This window comes from Mya arenaria, chromosome 5 (genome assembly GCF_026914265.1).
Source record: "Mya arenaria isolate MELC-2E11 chromosome 5, ASM2691426v1".
In the NCBI taxonomy this organism is placed as follows: domain Eukaryota; kingdom Metazoa; phylum Mollusca; class Bivalvia; order Myida; family Myidae; genus Mya; species Mya arenaria.
Window position 1 is genome coordinate 55,946,898 of NC_069126.1, and position 17,710 is coordinate 55,964,607.

A 17,710-nucleotide genomic window follows, 5' to 3' on the forward strand; every position below is an offset into this window, starting at 1 on the left:
ATGTCTTTTGTGATTTGCCTTTCTTTCGTTGTTTTATTTCGACTGGCAATTGACAAAACGCCTTCTAGTTGTTAGAAAATGAGTAGATATTGTTAACATTTACAGGGACATCGGGTGACATACTAGTTATTATGATGGCCAAGTATCATACTCATCAAATTAGTATAGGTGCAAATAACTCTACTGTGTATCGTGGCTGGTATATAATATAAACACATATACATAAATTCTAAACAAAGATCACATGATAAGAAAGTGAACTAGAACAAATACGATCATTTTAATTAGAAAAAAATATAATAATAATCAATGATAATTGTCAAATTTGAAAATTAAACTGGTTACCATGCATCAAAATTGATAAGAATCACCAACGGCTTGATAAAATGACAAGCTTTTTTGTACATAAATTTATCACATATATATATATATATCGTGTAATACAACCATACCATATTTACGTATATTCCACTAGTGTAATTCAACTTAGCCTTAACATCATTGTATACTATCATTTTAATATCAAACTCCTTACCAAGAATGAAAAAAACATCATTTTTGGGGACGAAGTGCCGTGTGAAAAAATAATCTTAGATTGTTGGGCATTAAATAAGAAAAATAATTGCACGAAAGGTTAATGAAGTTCATCAATGTCTCGTTTAATACTTTTTCCTAAACGCGTTTCATATTTTGTAATAAATGGCAACTAAGGACGTATGACATATGAGATTAAGTCGTAAATCAAAAAATAAAGTAGAGTTGTAAAAGTAATTTAAATAGTATTAAAATGATAATTACTAAAGTTGTTTTTATTGTGGTAACGCTGCCTTGTTTGTGATTCTTGATTTTGTAGTTGCTTTGAATATTTTTATATGTAAGAAGGGACGTTTAACAGATTAAATTTCTTATTAAATTAACGGTCACTCCGGTATCGAGGACAAGCATATATCTTATATAGATATTTGTTGTGTGTTGTGTGGTGGTGTTTATTATCAATGTCAGGTTATCGCTAGTTTTTGATTGTTTCTTTCTATTTTATTGCAGTATTAACGTTTGACAGACGCGACTTCGTCTGTCCGAAGTAGCCGGTGCAATGGTTGAAAAGGTTGAGATGAAAATTTTTGCTGTGATTTGTGACTTCAAATAATTTAAATAAAATTTTAATACATGGTTGTACATACAAGACATTCTTTTCCGTAAGAAGAGAACAACAACGACGACGAAGAATGCAACGCAAACTGCAGAAATACCACCAGCCAAACCTCCGATCAATGCTGTATTTGATAGCGGCGGGTCATCTGCAAACAGATGTTAAATTTGACTAATTTGTAACTCAATCGAACCATTGACCTCATTGGTTATAACAAGTTGAGGTAAATGATAAAATATAATGTAGTTAACTTCTACCTTCACCTTTGGTCGCTGCAATTTATTATTCAACATGTTCATTGAGATGATTGGTATTGATTAGTTATATACGTACCAACAAGAAGTTCTGTGTCGAATTGGAGTGAATTATTTTGTTTACAATTTCCTTTTTCGTTTCTTGAGAACATAATGACATCATAAGTCGATCCGTCTTTTAATCCCGTTATTGTTACTTCGTAATGTGTCTTCTGTCTCTCGAGCTCATCTTCTGTAAGAACCAAGTAATCTGAACTTTCAATCGCTTTGTACAAAATAACAAATGTTTGCTGAAGTCCACCATTGAATTGACTGTTCCACTCCACAATAGCTGAAGACGAGGTCGTTGCACTAATTGTAACATCGGCTGGACACTGAGGGACATCTGTAAAATAAACTCATTATTTCTACGGGGCTGTATGACTATAGACTTGTGTTTTACTAAGATTCAGACAATTATATAACTACTCGCGGAAGCCGATTGATAAATTCATAAAAGAGCACATTTTTAAGGGGTAAAGTTGACATTTTGATTTTATCAATCCCATTTGCCTGCGAGGTGTAAAAAAACAAATGAAATTAACTCAAAATATGTTCATGTCTGAGTTATGCATTATGTGCACTTAACATCTCAACAAAAGGATATGTGATCTTTGTTCTAGAGTATTCAAGGTCAATGTTGCTTTATTTTAATATCGATTAATAAATGTATGTACTTGCACACGTACCTCATTTAATATATTTTTTATCATTGTTTTCAAAATGTCATGTTCTTTATACATTTAAGGTTGTAATTGCCATGAATTACTATAATTAGGATATTTAAGATAGTAATTGTTAGATATGCAATGTAGTAGACAGTATCGACGTATGGGTATCGTGCTCATGATCCGATTTTTTTTCAACAATTTCCTGAATTCAAAAAAAGTGAGGAGTATTATTGCCTTCTATGATAAAAAAGGCGCGAAATAACTGTGTTCGGTCCGTTGTGAATATCTGAATTTTTTATACTGGTACTTTCCCATGAAGATAATAACCTTTTGACAGGTGTTCGAGTCAAAACTTTTTGATCTAAACCGGGTGGTATTATTACAATTAGCACACCTTATGCCTTATTCTACCATGCAAATATTGTATTGATATGCTTGAAAATATACCCGGCAATCATGTTATTGTTTCAACTAGTGATGGATAGTTTCTTCACACCGTCAACTACTCGTTAACGATATAGGAAATATTATCCGTTGGCGAAAATTTCAATTCGTTAATTTATTGTACTGTAGTTGCTTCCCCTTAATTTAAATCAACATTTGCTCAACCAATCAATAACAAAATGGCAGCCAGTAACTGCACGATGTGGAAAATCCGAAGCAAAACGGCAAAAAACATAAACATTTGGCGACTTCATTTTGTATATTAATGAAATTAACCGGAGATCCAAACAATATTGACCAAGAATTAGTGCATTGCAACTACCGTGATACCAAATTCCGGATCATCGTCAATATAAAGTACACCATCCACTTTTTAGACCTCCCAAATGATATTGTGAGACTTTATGATATTGCTTAAAATAGTGATCGTTATTCAGATATACTTTTTATTTTTATATTTACCGCCATACGTGTATGCTAAATCACTCTTGTTGGCGCAATGCCAAGTGGGTTTCGATCCAGAGTACTGGGGAACTAAGCTCTATTGTCCGGCTTTATACCCCCATAAATAAATAAGTAACAAATGGTGGAATAAGATAATAACTTAGAATCAGATAAAATCTTCTGTTTAAGTATAGATCTTAGAAGTGGAATATGATAAATGATGTGTTATTTAGTTTTTTAGAGATGAACATTGTATACAGTTATAGTTTCCTTTCTGTGCTAATAACCTGGTTATCCGTGGGATTTTTCAGTGCGAAGTTCCTCCGATTATTCGACAAAAGATTTAAAGACTGAAGCTTACCATGCGTTTTCCAGCAATGGGATCACACTGATACCCATGCTAGTTATTGAACGTTGTCCCTGACAACACGGTTTAAACAGTGTTTTCACTCATAACGTCTGTGAATCAAATAATTAACATCGGGCTTAATTACAGTAAGCGTATTTACATGGCAGTTTTTACCAATTTTTTATAAAAAAATAAAATAATTTGTTTTTTACACAATATATCATTAAGCTTTATAAGGCTCTCAATATATCATAGGATATATAAAATGTTGCACGTTAAATAATGCATCTATTTCAGATATTTGTATAATAAGTTACGCCTAGTCGACGAAAAGATGTAGATAACAGGAAGGAAGTAATACGATTTTCTTTCAGCTTAAGCTTTAACTCTTTCTAAGAATGTGGTAAGAACTGGCTTGAGGATGATTTTTATTTTAAGTTATCATTCATTTAAACATAGTTGAACTACCTTGAGATCTTAAGTTGAATAATTCGTTGAAGTCTGGAATTATTCCATTGGACACCGTTAGAAGATAGGTTGAAAAATCTTCTTGCTCAATAGCATTGATGGTGAATGTTGTAGAAACACCGGCATTGTTGATGGTGTATTTGTCACTGTTGTAAAGTTGAGAATACGTTGTCCCATTCCATTTGTGCCATACATATCCGTCTTTATTTGGAACAGGATATGCCACTACATCAAAGGAAAACGTTGCATTGCCACCAGCAGCCCCTGTAATGTTGCTTTCCCATTGACCTCCTGATGCTCTTGGTGAACCTTGGAAAACAAACATTATTGATGTGCCTTAAATAAAACAAACACCTTCGGCCATGTTCGTAGAAAAAAATCAAACTTTTTTTGATAATACTTTATAAGTTCAGACATACTTAAATCCTACAAAGACATAATTTTAACGTGTGATCTATTTTATGTCTCTTATTATTGTTTCAATGATAATCATAATGAACATTTCATGTAAAGTATTGGTTTCTTACATCGAACATACACGTCCATTTGTTTCCTTGGTGCCGTCTCAATCTCTGTGTAGTTGTTATACCCAAAACAATAGTAACTTGCTGTATCAAGACAGTCAGCTTGTTGAACATCAAATGCCAAATGAAGAAACCCGTCGTTCTTTTTTAGAGTAGTGTTGTTCAGTAGCCTGTCCGATCTTCCAAATACAATGGTGGAGTTTGGGTTACTGTCAACTTCACAGAAGAAGTTAAGAGTTGCGTTTTCATCAACAGTAACATTATTCGCGTCGGGATGACTGGTTAAACCAAACTTGGACACAGAAGTTTTGTCTGCAGAACACAAACACATATGCATATAAACGTTTTTTTCAAAATAGCACAAACAATATGTCTTCGTTATTCTTGCTTGTCATTCGGTATGTAATTTAAAAGCAAGATATTACTGGTTGTATCATTCTGTTTCTCAAATAATAGTAAGGTAGACTATTTACAATAATACATGTACAGACACTTAAAAAAATATGTTTGTATTCTTGATTTTTATAATTATACATTTCTTAATTTGCATTTCCAAAATGTATTATCACTCGGAGCAAGGTTGCGTGTCACAAATGCAATTAATATATTTAATATAACTTAACACTTTTAAGATAAAGATGTTTGGCTGTTTTGAGCCGTAATTTGTTTGAGGTATGTGATATCAGACGGACTACGACGAATGATACTTTGTTTCATTCCACAGCATCGTACCTCAATCACGTTCTAGTGTTAGCTCATAATATAAACACTTACACCATACGTTAACCTGAAAAATTCCTGTATCCATTCCAACGATTTCATTCAGTTGTCCTGTTGGCTGCATGATGTTACGAACTGTGCAATTGTACATACCAGCATCGGTTCTCTTCAGCGATGGAATGAAATGTGTTCCATCGGTCCAGGTAATTCGGTCATTTAACCGAGCAATTAAGACTGTTGTTTCTGTAGGGTTACCTGGCTCGTATTCACATTTCAGAGTTATGTTTTCACCTTCCAGGGCGTTAAGCCGGGACAGTTGATGCAACCGTGGCGAATCTAGTGTATAAACATGACATTATTACTTAACGATTATATGTTTAAGGAATAAGGTTCATCGGTTTATATAAATAGTGACTGTTTATATTCACTCAATATTTGCAAAACCTTTTTGGTATAATGCAACTGCGAGGCTGACAAAAACATTTTAAAGTTAAAGATGCACTCTTACTCCCATATTAGATTTACCACAATTAATACAATTGTTTAACTTTATCAAAAATGATAAATTAACGTCAATAACAATGGTTCTTATGAAGGATACCGCTTTTAATTTGAAAGATGGGTGCAGAAAACACAGTATTCTAACGTATGCGACGATAGTAAATCACTGTTAATATTTTAGCATTCACCAATCATTTATTATTTTTGCGTTTTCAGCTATGAAATAACATGGTAACAATCTTGTTAGCAGAAATTAATATGTTTAAATTCCATAAATGCATTATTTAGTTAGTAGTTAAAGGTTTATCACTCAAAAATTAGGTTTGTTACATAAGTGTATGTATTGATTTAGAATAAAAGTGTCACTTTAAACTTAATATAAAAAAGGCTGTTTGAACAGCAGAGATGTCAGCATCATTATCGGTATTTATTTCATCAACGTGATATTAATTTTACCGCAATCAAAAACCATCATAAGCTCGGTTTGTGTAGCCTCAATGACAGTCCAAAGATACAGCTTAATTGGAAAATTATAGTAATTTCAATGGTAAACATTCATCGCAGGATCGCGAAAGATGTGTTAATTTGATGGCAATGACCTGCTTTAATACAAATATCATGTGTACTGATAACCTAATGCAACATATATCACTTGTTTAGAATGGCGTTACATTTACGTCAAAGCAAACATGTGTTAAAAACAAATGTCCTGTATTACAAACATATAATATTCAATATGTATGAACATTCTAAGTCATTATTATTCAATGTTCAATGCTTAAATAGAATAATTTAATTCAAAGTTCAAGTTCATATTTTATTGTAGAAATCCCTCCGGCACATACACAATTAATCAGTAAAACGAATGACTGATTGGTTCTTTAACTGATTGATTGATTGATTGATTGATTGATTAATTGATTCCTTAATTGATTAAGTAATTGATTGATTGATGATTAAATAGTTGAAATGGCTGATTTTTTTATTCATTTATTGCAATTTATTTAAAATATATAATGTTTGTTTGTTTATTTATAAATTGTTTTTATAAGATTTTATATAAGTGTATAAAACCAAGTACTACCGTTCGTCTGCTAATACATGTTCAAGTGTAGGATACTTAGGTTGACCCTGTTGTTTCTATTGTGTTATTGTAAAAAGAAAAAACCAATATAATGACACCTTTATCATGACCCGATATTCTCCGTTTTTGTATAGATCTGTAGTTTAAAAAGAAAAGAATTTAATCCTATCATTTACTTGAAAAAGAACAGTACATATTGTCCCAAATTTTTAATGTAGAAAACAAACACCACATGGTGAACCTGTTGAAACAAATATTAGGTTGTTTAATATTCGTCTTCGCTTTTGTTTGGGCGAATCACGAGAGTGACGATTTACTGAAAATAACCATTTTAGATTAAAGTGGAACATCTCGGGAGATAAACACTTCACATTGGGAGTTTGGAGAAAACGCGTCATCGGTATTACAACAAATTACAGTGTACCAAACATCTTTATAATCTGAGAGAAAGTTTGATTCCTTTGTTTAATAATATCAAGATTATATTTCGGAATAGGTAAATTTCACTTATAAATGAAAAAGTCATCGCTTACTTTGTATTAATTATATGTTATTCTCAATGTTTTCATTGTGAAGGAATGAAAACATAGATTTTTCTTATATTTATTAGAGCGCTCAGATGAACGATGAAAGGCAAGTAAGGTCTCGTGTTCGATATTCGAAAGAATATATAACATTACATTTATCGTCATCACGTTATTGCACTGAATAATCTCATTGTGTATGATATTTTTTTTGCGATTTAATATTAATTGAAAATCAAATGTAAAAAAAAAGTTTCAAAAGCTAGTACAAATAATGATGCAACATTTATACATTTAAACACCGCTATTCCAAACACCGTTTTTTCCGAAATTATCACTATTTCGAAATTAATTTTCGGTCCCGATTTTATTCCTTCTTTGTTTAACTAAATTTTTAATTTTAATTAATAATCCAAAATCGCTATTTCGAAAAAAATCGCTATTTCGAAGTTATAATTACGGTCCCGATTTGGTTTTTCGGGCATCAGCTTGAAGTGATAATGAAGCACAATTAGATATTGTTAAAGAATGACATTGAGCACGCGTATGTTACATCGATGTCAGATAATGAACGAATTATTTGGGTGGTGTAGTGTGTATATCATTGCTGATTTACGGAATCTGAATATGATTTGAAATGTCTCATCAAATTCGATTGCGACATTACTCACTCAACCCGCTACCGAACATCCGGAGAAAGGCCCTGTTACCAACGCGGGAGTATATCTGAATCGGTAATGAAAGGAAAGGTGAAAAGAATGTTTTGAGAAATACTGAATGATCAATCAAACCAAACCATGTTGGGAACGTGTAATTGACATTGCAATTTTCACGACTTAATATTTTACGTCATCTTTATTTCACGTACACTGTCATTTTCTAAAATTGTTAATATATAAATAGTGCATGACTTCCAGTGTGACAGTACATATTGTCAACAGGAGGGAAATACGGTTAACCGAGGCGAAGCCGAAGGTAACTGTATTTACCCGAATGTTGACAATGTGTACTGTCACACTGGAAGCCATGAAATATTTATTTTATTATACCGAACACAGTTACATTTATATACATATATAAAGTTTTTTTACCATTACACAACCTTCAAGTTTAATCAATTTATTCTGTAATTATTGTTTGTTTACATTAGCTGTCATTTTGTTGCAAATGTCGCTTAGAAATAATGCAAACACCGGTTGTACTCAGATTTACAACACATTTTAATAAACACTTACCACCTCAGACTTGGGAAACCAAAACAATGCCTATTTTTAGACACGCGTGCTATGTGACAGTAATAATGTCAACCGATCAAAACGGTACTGTCAGTGTGACAGTAAGAAATTGCCCATGATGGTTATATGATAAATTAACATGGGCAGGTCACGTGAGATATAATAATCCAAAATATCGTTATTTCGATTTTTTATCTGGGTCCCGATGATTTCGGATGAACGGTGTTTACATGTAGTATTCATTTATTTGGCTTTATTTATTTTTATACATTTCACAGCCCAAGTAAAAATTATGATTTATCGGTATTTTATTTTATTAATCTATATCCATTCAAAACGGTCGTATGCAAATAATGTTCTTTTACATGTAGTGCCTTCATGAAATCGTGATCTAATATTTATTTCAAAACCAATGGGGCAGAGCACTTATTTTTTTGTCTTCAAACAAAAGGCTCTCATTTTCTTCATTTAAATACATATTTCTGTAATTGAAATTTAAAACAAAAAAAGAAAAATTTCATGCTCATATGTATATACATACACTACGACGAATTTGTAATTGGCCACCTTGTTTTTATCATGTTTTAGAAAAAGTATTCGGAGAAAAATACAAATAACCAAATACGTATAAGGTTAATACGATTTATTCCTAATACGTAAAACGAAACTTTATTGAAATATGATCACGGGAACAAACTTAACAGAGAGGGTTAACAATGACACCCTTAAAACAAAAACTGCAAGATCAAATCACGTCGTATTTGATTTTGTTTTAATACTTTGTATGTCCACCTGCTGCGGCAATTACAGCGAGGCACCTTGCCCTCGTTGATATAATGTATCTGTGAATATACTGTTGTGGAATGACTGCCCAAATCTGACGAATAACACGCGTGAGCACCCTGTGATTTGGTTGCAGCGGCTGGGCAAGCACCTTGCGCTTTGAAAGGTCCCATACGTGCTCGATCGGATTTAAATCCGGACTTTTTGCGGCCATTGGAGTGTTCGCACGTTGTTTGCTACAAGCATAACTTGTGTACTTATAGCCGCATGGCATGGTGCGTTATCCTGTGCCAATGTCAAACCGCGATTGGCACGGATATGAGGTAGAAGAACCGGCCGAATGACGTCATTTTACTACCTCATCGCGTTCATGTTCCAGCCCACAGCATAATGGAACCACCCCCGAAGTTATCCAATTCTACCAGACAGTTCTCATTGTTCCGCTCATCCCGACGGCGATATACGCGAGCACGTCTGTCATTCCCACGTAGTGTGATGCGGGTCTCATCAACGAATAAAACATTGGCCCAGTCCGCCCTTGTAAATCGCAAATGTCGCCTGGCACACAATAATCTTGCCTGCCTGTGCCTTGCGGTAAGAATCGGAACCCGCAGGGGTCGACGGCACCTCAAGCCGACGGCCCTTATGCGATTACGCACTGTCTGGGTAGATTGCGCGGTTATGTCTGCCCACTGTTATACGGGGGCCATTGTCGCTGCCGTGGTAAAACGACCCTTAAGGTGGTCATTGACAATTTGAATGTCCTGTGTGGGAGTCGTCACTCTTCTTTTTGGGCGTCGTCGGAGATCTGCTACACTTCTGGAGAATGTTAATAAGATACAATGTATTTTATTGTATGATTGGTCTGTCCGATATGACACGGGTATTGTATTATTTATCACCCGTATTATTGTTTATGGCTGTTTTACGTAAATAAGAATCACCTACAGATTAATATAACAAATATATTTCTGTCAATATTTTGCAAATAAAAATTAACAAATAATAACACATATTGCAACATATATAACGACGCGTAACATACCTGTCTGATGAGGTATGATGCGCACCAATCATTGCGACGGCTTGAGCTTTGACCATATTTAATGTTTTTCATAAACGACAATCAACGAAGAATTCATACCTACCATACTCGACACCTACCATATTGTGCACGAGAAACACAGGTCATGTTCGCACCTACCGTTCCGCATGGATGATTTTGTACATGAATACGTGTTTTGTTTGAATAAATCGATAGATTGGTGTGTACAATACAAAAATTAGATTTATAAGTGTATATATGAGTAAATGAGTATGATTGGTTTAAACATATTTCGTTTATCTAATGATGTTGTAAGTTGAGAGTTTCTTTTTTGCATGAAATGTATTCAAACCCTTTGAGTTGTTTCCCAAAACAAATGTATCTGTAAGATTTGTCTATATGTTATAACAATATTACAACGAAAACTACACGGACGGGTCAAGTAGGTATATTATCAAATATAAACCCTGTTTAGAAGCATCTAGTTGCCCAAACGACACTGAACGAAAACAATAATATATAAACACCACAAACAGACCGAACATGCATCAAAATAGCTTGACCGATGAATGATATTAATGGCATGGAAATCATGTATTAGTAAATTATTCCGATCAAAACATGCAATAACACTACAGACAGACGGACACTTATTACCATTGGATTTGATATATGCATTTGTTTGCAACTATTTAAAAAGATAAAGGAAAAAAGGAATATCGTATATAATGAAGCATTTGATTTGATTTAACATACTAATTAACCAATATATATATATATATATATATATATATATATATATATATATATATATATAATATATATATATTGGCGTTATGCAATAGAAAACTTGAGAACAAACAAAGACTATATATATATATATATATATATATATATATATATATATATATATATATATATATATATATATATATATATATATATATATATATATATATATATATATTGTCTTTGTTTGTTCTCAAGTTTTCTAACAGAGTTTACCTAATGACCTAGTCTTTTTACCTTGTTTAAATAAAGGGGAACATTCTTCTGATAACAGTTAAACAAAGTTTCACCTTTTCAGTATTTGCTTTCGGACATGATTATTGAAAGAATTAGTGACCTAGTTTCTGGCCTCTTGCGACCAAGTTTCAAAGTAGTTATTGAGTTTATCAAAGCAAACATTCTGATTACATTTTATAAATATTGCCTCTTGCACGTTTATAACATTGTTATAAAAATTAACTTCTGACTTTGATTTTTTGACACAAGATGCCCTATTTTCAAATTAGTCGTAGCTTTGATAAAGGAAAACTTGATTGTTTTTCTATAAATTTACCTATGACACCAGATGACAATCACCATTTTGATAAGATTTGACCTAGTGGCCTTGTTACTGACCCCATGAGAACCATATTTACACACGGTCGAGAAGTTTTGAGGGGGGGCATCCTGACCCATTCTTAACATCATCTTACCAATCTGTACCAAGATATGATTCCGTCCTGGACGGAAGAACGGGCGGGCGGACGGAATGACGTACCTTAATAATACATCCACCCGAAACCTTCGTTTCGGCGGAGGATAAAAATAGAGCCAGAAATAACTTGAACAAAAAGAGAAATGAAGTCAAACCTACACATATTCTGATAAAGTATTGGCAAAAAAAACACTTTTGACACATTTTTCAAGTTTATAAAATGACTGCTCTATTAGGATGGTTTGCAAATTCCAGCACAAAAATGATTGAGTGATTTGCTGCCAAAGAAACTCATTTGATCAGTATGCGTATAATTAAATAAAGAACGTTACTCTATCCATTATATATGGAATAATTGAATGGAGACATAACACAATTTGTGTCAAATTTCATCATCTCTTAATTTAACTTAATTTAAAGTGTAACAGCATCTTATTTATGACATCAATTAATGTTTACATGATCAATGACGTTTGTAACATCAAAAGTTTGCCATGAAGCACTAAGCATAAGTCAACTAAGTATGAAAACATCAACGAAGACAAGAGATGTGTGTCAACCATTATGCCCCTTAGCATTATGAAGATGGAAAAATGTGTTTTCAGAAGACATGTTTCCAGTATTAATGGTTGCACAAAGTGTTGATGAAGGCGAAGAGAATTATTGCGAACTTTGAACAGCAGTTTTATAAAGATGTTGATTGTGCCGTTGACTTTTGATAAAGTGACGCCCAGAAAATAAGAATCAAATACTAGTCAAGAGAAACCTAGCACTGATTTCTCATAATCCTTGGTCGTGCCGTTGTCAAATTATTTTGTGGTCGATGTTTTCTTAAACTGTTCACCATGACCATAACCTTTAACCTACTGACCTCTAAAACAAAAATAGATCAAGTGCTAAATACCACTAACAAGCCAAACCATTCTGAAGATATACAGTTCCCCGCAATTCCAACTTGCTGGGAATCTAAAGTTGATTTTTTTTTATTCGTGTTATTAAATAACACCTTAGCTATCCACACGTTGTCTTGGCTGATACCTTACATCATCACCCAAAATAAAAAAAATGAAAAAAGCGAACCACATATCATTAAATTCATGTGTTTAACCTATATATAAGGGTGTCAGACGATTTTTTACCGTCCTGCTTTTGGATTGTTCAATCTTTGATTGATTGAAAGAATAAAATCCCAAGAAGCCAGTTTTCACAAATATTGTTTTTGAATTGTATTTTATACAATAAGAACATAGAATTTTAAATCGTTGAAGTTTCCGTCTGCAGCCAATTTTATAAACAAGTTTACACAGGGTAATATTTTACTGGCGGTAATTTTTCTGGTAAATTGGCGTTATGCAATTGTATAAAACAGACTCAAGATTTTACCGAGCTTTTACCGCGGTAATATTTACCCTCCTTCAAGAGGTGGGTTAATTGATGTACCGTCTCACTTACCAGATTCAAGATGGCCGACCAGACATAAACAATCAATCGATTCGAAACTTATTCCGTCGATTTTAAAGACAAATTGAAACTTCGCGAATAGAAAACTATTCCATTACATCCATATCAATAAAATACAGGAATACAGGGGTAGAAATTCGCCAATAACCACTGTGTTAACAAATTTATGCTTTAAAAGTATTCCAAGGAACCAATTTCATGTACAAAAACAGTGACACGTAAGGAATCTGCAGTTTAAGAATGTATTCACAGGTGCTCGTCAAATTGCCTGGATACAGTAATACATACTTATTTAATATTTTCTTATATTTTTTTATTTATATTTTTTCTTTTATTATTTATTTATTTCGGTCAAGATAGTGAATAAATGTCATTTAAAAAAAGTATTCCACATTTGTTCATGAAAGAAAATTAGTATAATATATAAATAATTATAAGGTAAACATGTGCAAAAATCATTAATTCCAAACGGACCTAATCAATAGAGCATAGTTCCTTAAATAATTGAGATAATCTAATAATTTTTACTGTTCTGATAAGGTAAGATTTCCATCTACAAGAAAATTATAACTTTTATGCTAGTAAAATTGATTTTTACGGCATATTCAAACAAAATGCACCGACCAAAAGCTGAAAAACGCCAACGGATTTGTCCCACTAAAACACGTTAAAAACAGACTGACATGCAAACTTTCCGTATGCATTACAAAGAGAAGCTTAAAATATAATTCAGTGTACAGTGTCTTGATAATATAAAGGACTCAAACAAAAACAACATACACAAGTATGATTTTTTTTTGTTTTCGTTTAAATTTATTTATACTGTTACATATACAGTTCACAGGGCACCAACGCATGCGCCGTGAATAATTTCCGGTTGCGCAATGTCCATGTCGGCATATGCGTAAATAAATAAATAAAGATTGTAAATCGTGTGCACGGCTCTGTTGGACGATATTTGACTTCCATTTCACCTGTATCGTGATAGATATAATGTTTTTCTTAAGCACACGTGTTGAATTTATGATGCAATACCGGGATAATGCATTTTAGTCTGGAAAATTTCGGTGAAATTTGCGGGTAGTTGGTTCGTCGAGTAACATGTTTTAGGAAATTCGGGTTTGAAATTGCATTTGTTTTCGTTAAAACTGTACATTTTCTTAAAGATTGACACTAAATCTACAAGGAAAGTCCAAAAATGTAGAGTTTGGTTAAGATTTGATAAAGTTATGGCCTCTTAAACAGGGTCATGTCGGCAAATACATGGAAATTCATGGTCAAGTTGTCACCCTTTACAAAGATAATACAACGCAACCTGCCCCTGTGATACAGTTCTGTGATCAACATGGTCAATTTTACATACCATTTTATAATTGTGTTAATGAATATAAATAATCATTTTAGGCTTTTTATCAGCGAAAGCCAGCAGAGCCAGTGTGATGTTGGAACATATTACAGGCACCAGATTAAAGACACCGAGAGCAGTGAGGTAATAATAAGGTGTAATTTTCTTCTTCCGTAAATTATCAGTAAACACAGTAGTATACTGTCATTTGATTGAAAGCAAAATATTTATAACTGGTTTGTTTATTGTAAATATCATGATCTCTTACCGACGCTCTTGTTAACGTACCTTTCAAATTTATAGAAATATTGGGCTAGGGAACGCCGCCCCGACCCCATCCCCGTGGCTTATTTTGATATCCGCACCCAATAGTCATTAATTAAGATATGGCACAATGCTGATTTTCACAGACAACTTATAATTTTAATGATTATTATTAAATAATTTCACTTTTATTTAGATTGCTACCAGTGGATGACCAAGGTTATATGACAAATGTGCCGTCAAGAAAACATCACTAAATGAACTTCCTGATAGTGTATTATATGCTGTCTAACATTGCTGATTCTGGTTATTGTTATCTACATAAGAATTGACTTTGTTTTGAATTTAAGACCAATTATAGTTTATGAAAATAGAATATAAAAGTTACACTCCATGTATATTGACTTTATGCTCCTGTAAAATTTAAAGATGATGACTATATGAGTAAGTACTTTTAAGACTTAATTTGACATCGACAATGGGACAGCTTATTTTTAAAATAGTAAAAAATATTAAACAGTGCTTACAATAACTGAAGAGATCATGTTTCATTCTATTTAAAACAATGCTTACATACATTGTGGTGACTGCAAGCCTAGGGGTACAAACATAATTGTACAAGCATTTAAATATATATATATATATATATATATATACATATATATAAATATATATGGGTTACAAATAAGATAAAAGAAAAAAGATTCAAGATCATTTGGTCATTATTAATAAACATAACTGATATGCTATACAAATGCCTCATGTAGTTTAAAAATCTGATGAATTTGCAAAATGGTTGGATGCAGCATCTAATAAATGGAATTCTTCAAAAATGACACTCACATAGGAGATATAGAAAATATCAAGTACACTTATAATTTATGTCTGCATTGATACTAAATTAATCAGTGGTGTTTGCTCACATAATAACATATTCTCAATTTCAGCAATAATTCAGTTTAAAATTTAACTATGGACTACCAGCTTTAACTACTAAATCCATTAAATACTGAAATAATGGTACATATTATTAGATTAAAGATATAAATTATTGATCACTTTAATGAGAATCAATTCTATGAAACTCATTGCATCATTTCTATGACAAGTTGAAACTGACTTTAAATTCCTTAGGTGTCAGCGTGAGAAAAACGGACGATGCCATTAAATTTTATTCAAACAGATTTTTGTTTGTATTTTGTTTAAGCAAGTATAATTTCTTGTCAGTTTATTTCTGTTTTTAAACTATTCAGATGTATTGTGTCATCATTACTTGCATATCATTGCAATAATGTTTGCATTTTCCTGCGGTTTTCTTTGACCGTTTTGTATGAAGTAAAGGGTAACACCCCTGACTTCAGAAGAAACCTACCCCTTGAAGTGTTGCATGTGTATTATTGATCAGCCACGGGAGTAGCTTGTACATACTTTGTACCGTTTTGCTGAATATTTACCATGTAACTTGTTGGACCGATTTAATGAAGTTTGTCTTTAACAAAGAATTTTATAAAATGAAATGTGGAAGTTAATTTTTTTATAAAAAATACCTACAATCTGACAGCTGTGCGGGAAAATGACGTCACTCTATTGCATTTGGGACAGTTTGGTAATTTTTACCTGGGTAAACTTTCACCCTACCCTGGTAAATTAACCGCCTTGGTAATTTCTTTTATACAACGTATTTACCGCCATGGTAATATTACCACGGAATTTACCTGTGGTTTTACTTACCGAGGTAATTATTTACCATTATTTATACAATTGGCTGCTGATGGTAATCTTTCCATTACCATGAGAGAATTTCCGTCGTAATATTAGATAGCTTCTGATATGCAAATTAATGTGGCTACAATCTGCATAAGCTTGACGTGTTCCGATTATATTTAAAGACAATATTTGTATATGTATAATATAATATCACAGAATACGTACAAGCATTCATATAAACTTCACAATTATAATAAAGCTGTTAAAACATGAATGCACTGTTCATAGCTTGTCATACAATTATAAAACGAGCATCGCGCTTGTTGTTTTTTAGGCGAAAAGAGACATAACTCGCACTATAATAAGACCAGAGTTGTAAGCCTGTTTCAGATGAGTGTATTGTATGTTCTTTATATTTAACTGCCGATGCCAATGCTACCAGTAAACGCAATAACAAGTATGTCACAATTCCTCGATTCTCCTTCGTACAAGCGAAGAGCTAACAATCACATATCTTTTTTTACAGAAACTTACATAGTACATCCATGGTGACATCAGAAGATACCTCTGTTGTAACTGGAGTTTTGCTGGTATCCGAAGGTGTCATCGTTGTTGTAACGGTACATTTGTAACTGCCTCCATCCTGAATTCTGATTCCGCCGGTCCAGCTTAAAACTGAGTTCGAACTAACAACGGCACTTTCTTTTGTCCAAGTGAAATCATTTTCAGATGGATTAGGTTTTCCAAAACTGTGACACGTCACCGTCTGATCACTGTCGTCTTTAACTATGCTAATCGCGATGCCCACTGGTGTACCGTCCACTTTGAATTCCGGTGTTGAAGGGGGATCTGTGAAGAAATATAGTTTTGAGTACTGTAACATCAATCTAAATATCAATAGGTTGAATATAAACAGATTTTGAAGATAGGACACCTACTGCATTACTATCTGAAAAGTAGTACCAGCTAAGATTGAAACCCGTGTTTTTGTTTGTTTGCTTGCTTTATTTATACTATCATTGAAAAGTTACAATCTTCTAGAACTTACATTCAACTCGATGAATAAAGTGTTATTAAAAATCATATTGATTCGAATGCTAAATTTCAAGTTGTGTTGAATGATGATTATAAAAACTTTTCTACAATACTCTAATTACCTAAAATGCATAAAAATCCGTATAAATCAAGATTTATTGTTTATTCCATTTCTTGTTC

The 17,710-nt window shown here is 32.8% G+C and overlaps 1 protein-coding gene across 2 annotated transcripts in view; it reads right to left on the minus strand.

Moving 5' to 3' along the window:
* Nucleotides 1-17,710, minus strand: part of LOC128236124 (nephrin-like) — a 70,173-nt gene that overhangs the window by 12,817 nt on the left and 39,646 nt on the right. The window contains exons 5-10 of one of the 2 annotated variants that reach the window (XM_052950987.1): nt 17,030-17,344; nt 5,118-5,399; nt 4,347-4,655; nt 3,820-4,128; nt 1,484-1,636; nt 1,182-1,298 (exon numbers count right to left, since the gene is read on the minus strand). In XM_052950987.1, the coding sequence (XP_052806947.1) occupies nt 1,182-1,298; nt 1,484-1,636; nt 3,820-4,128; nt 4,347-4,655; nt 5,118-5,399; nt 17,030-17,344 (1,485 nt within the window). Of the gene's footprint in view, nt 1-1,181; nt 1,299-1,483; nt 1,790-3,819; nt 4,129-4,346; nt 4,656-5,117; nt 5,400-17,029; nt 17,345-17,710 lie in introns of both variants that reach the window. The other variant, XM_052950986.1, reaches the window with a different exon arrangement.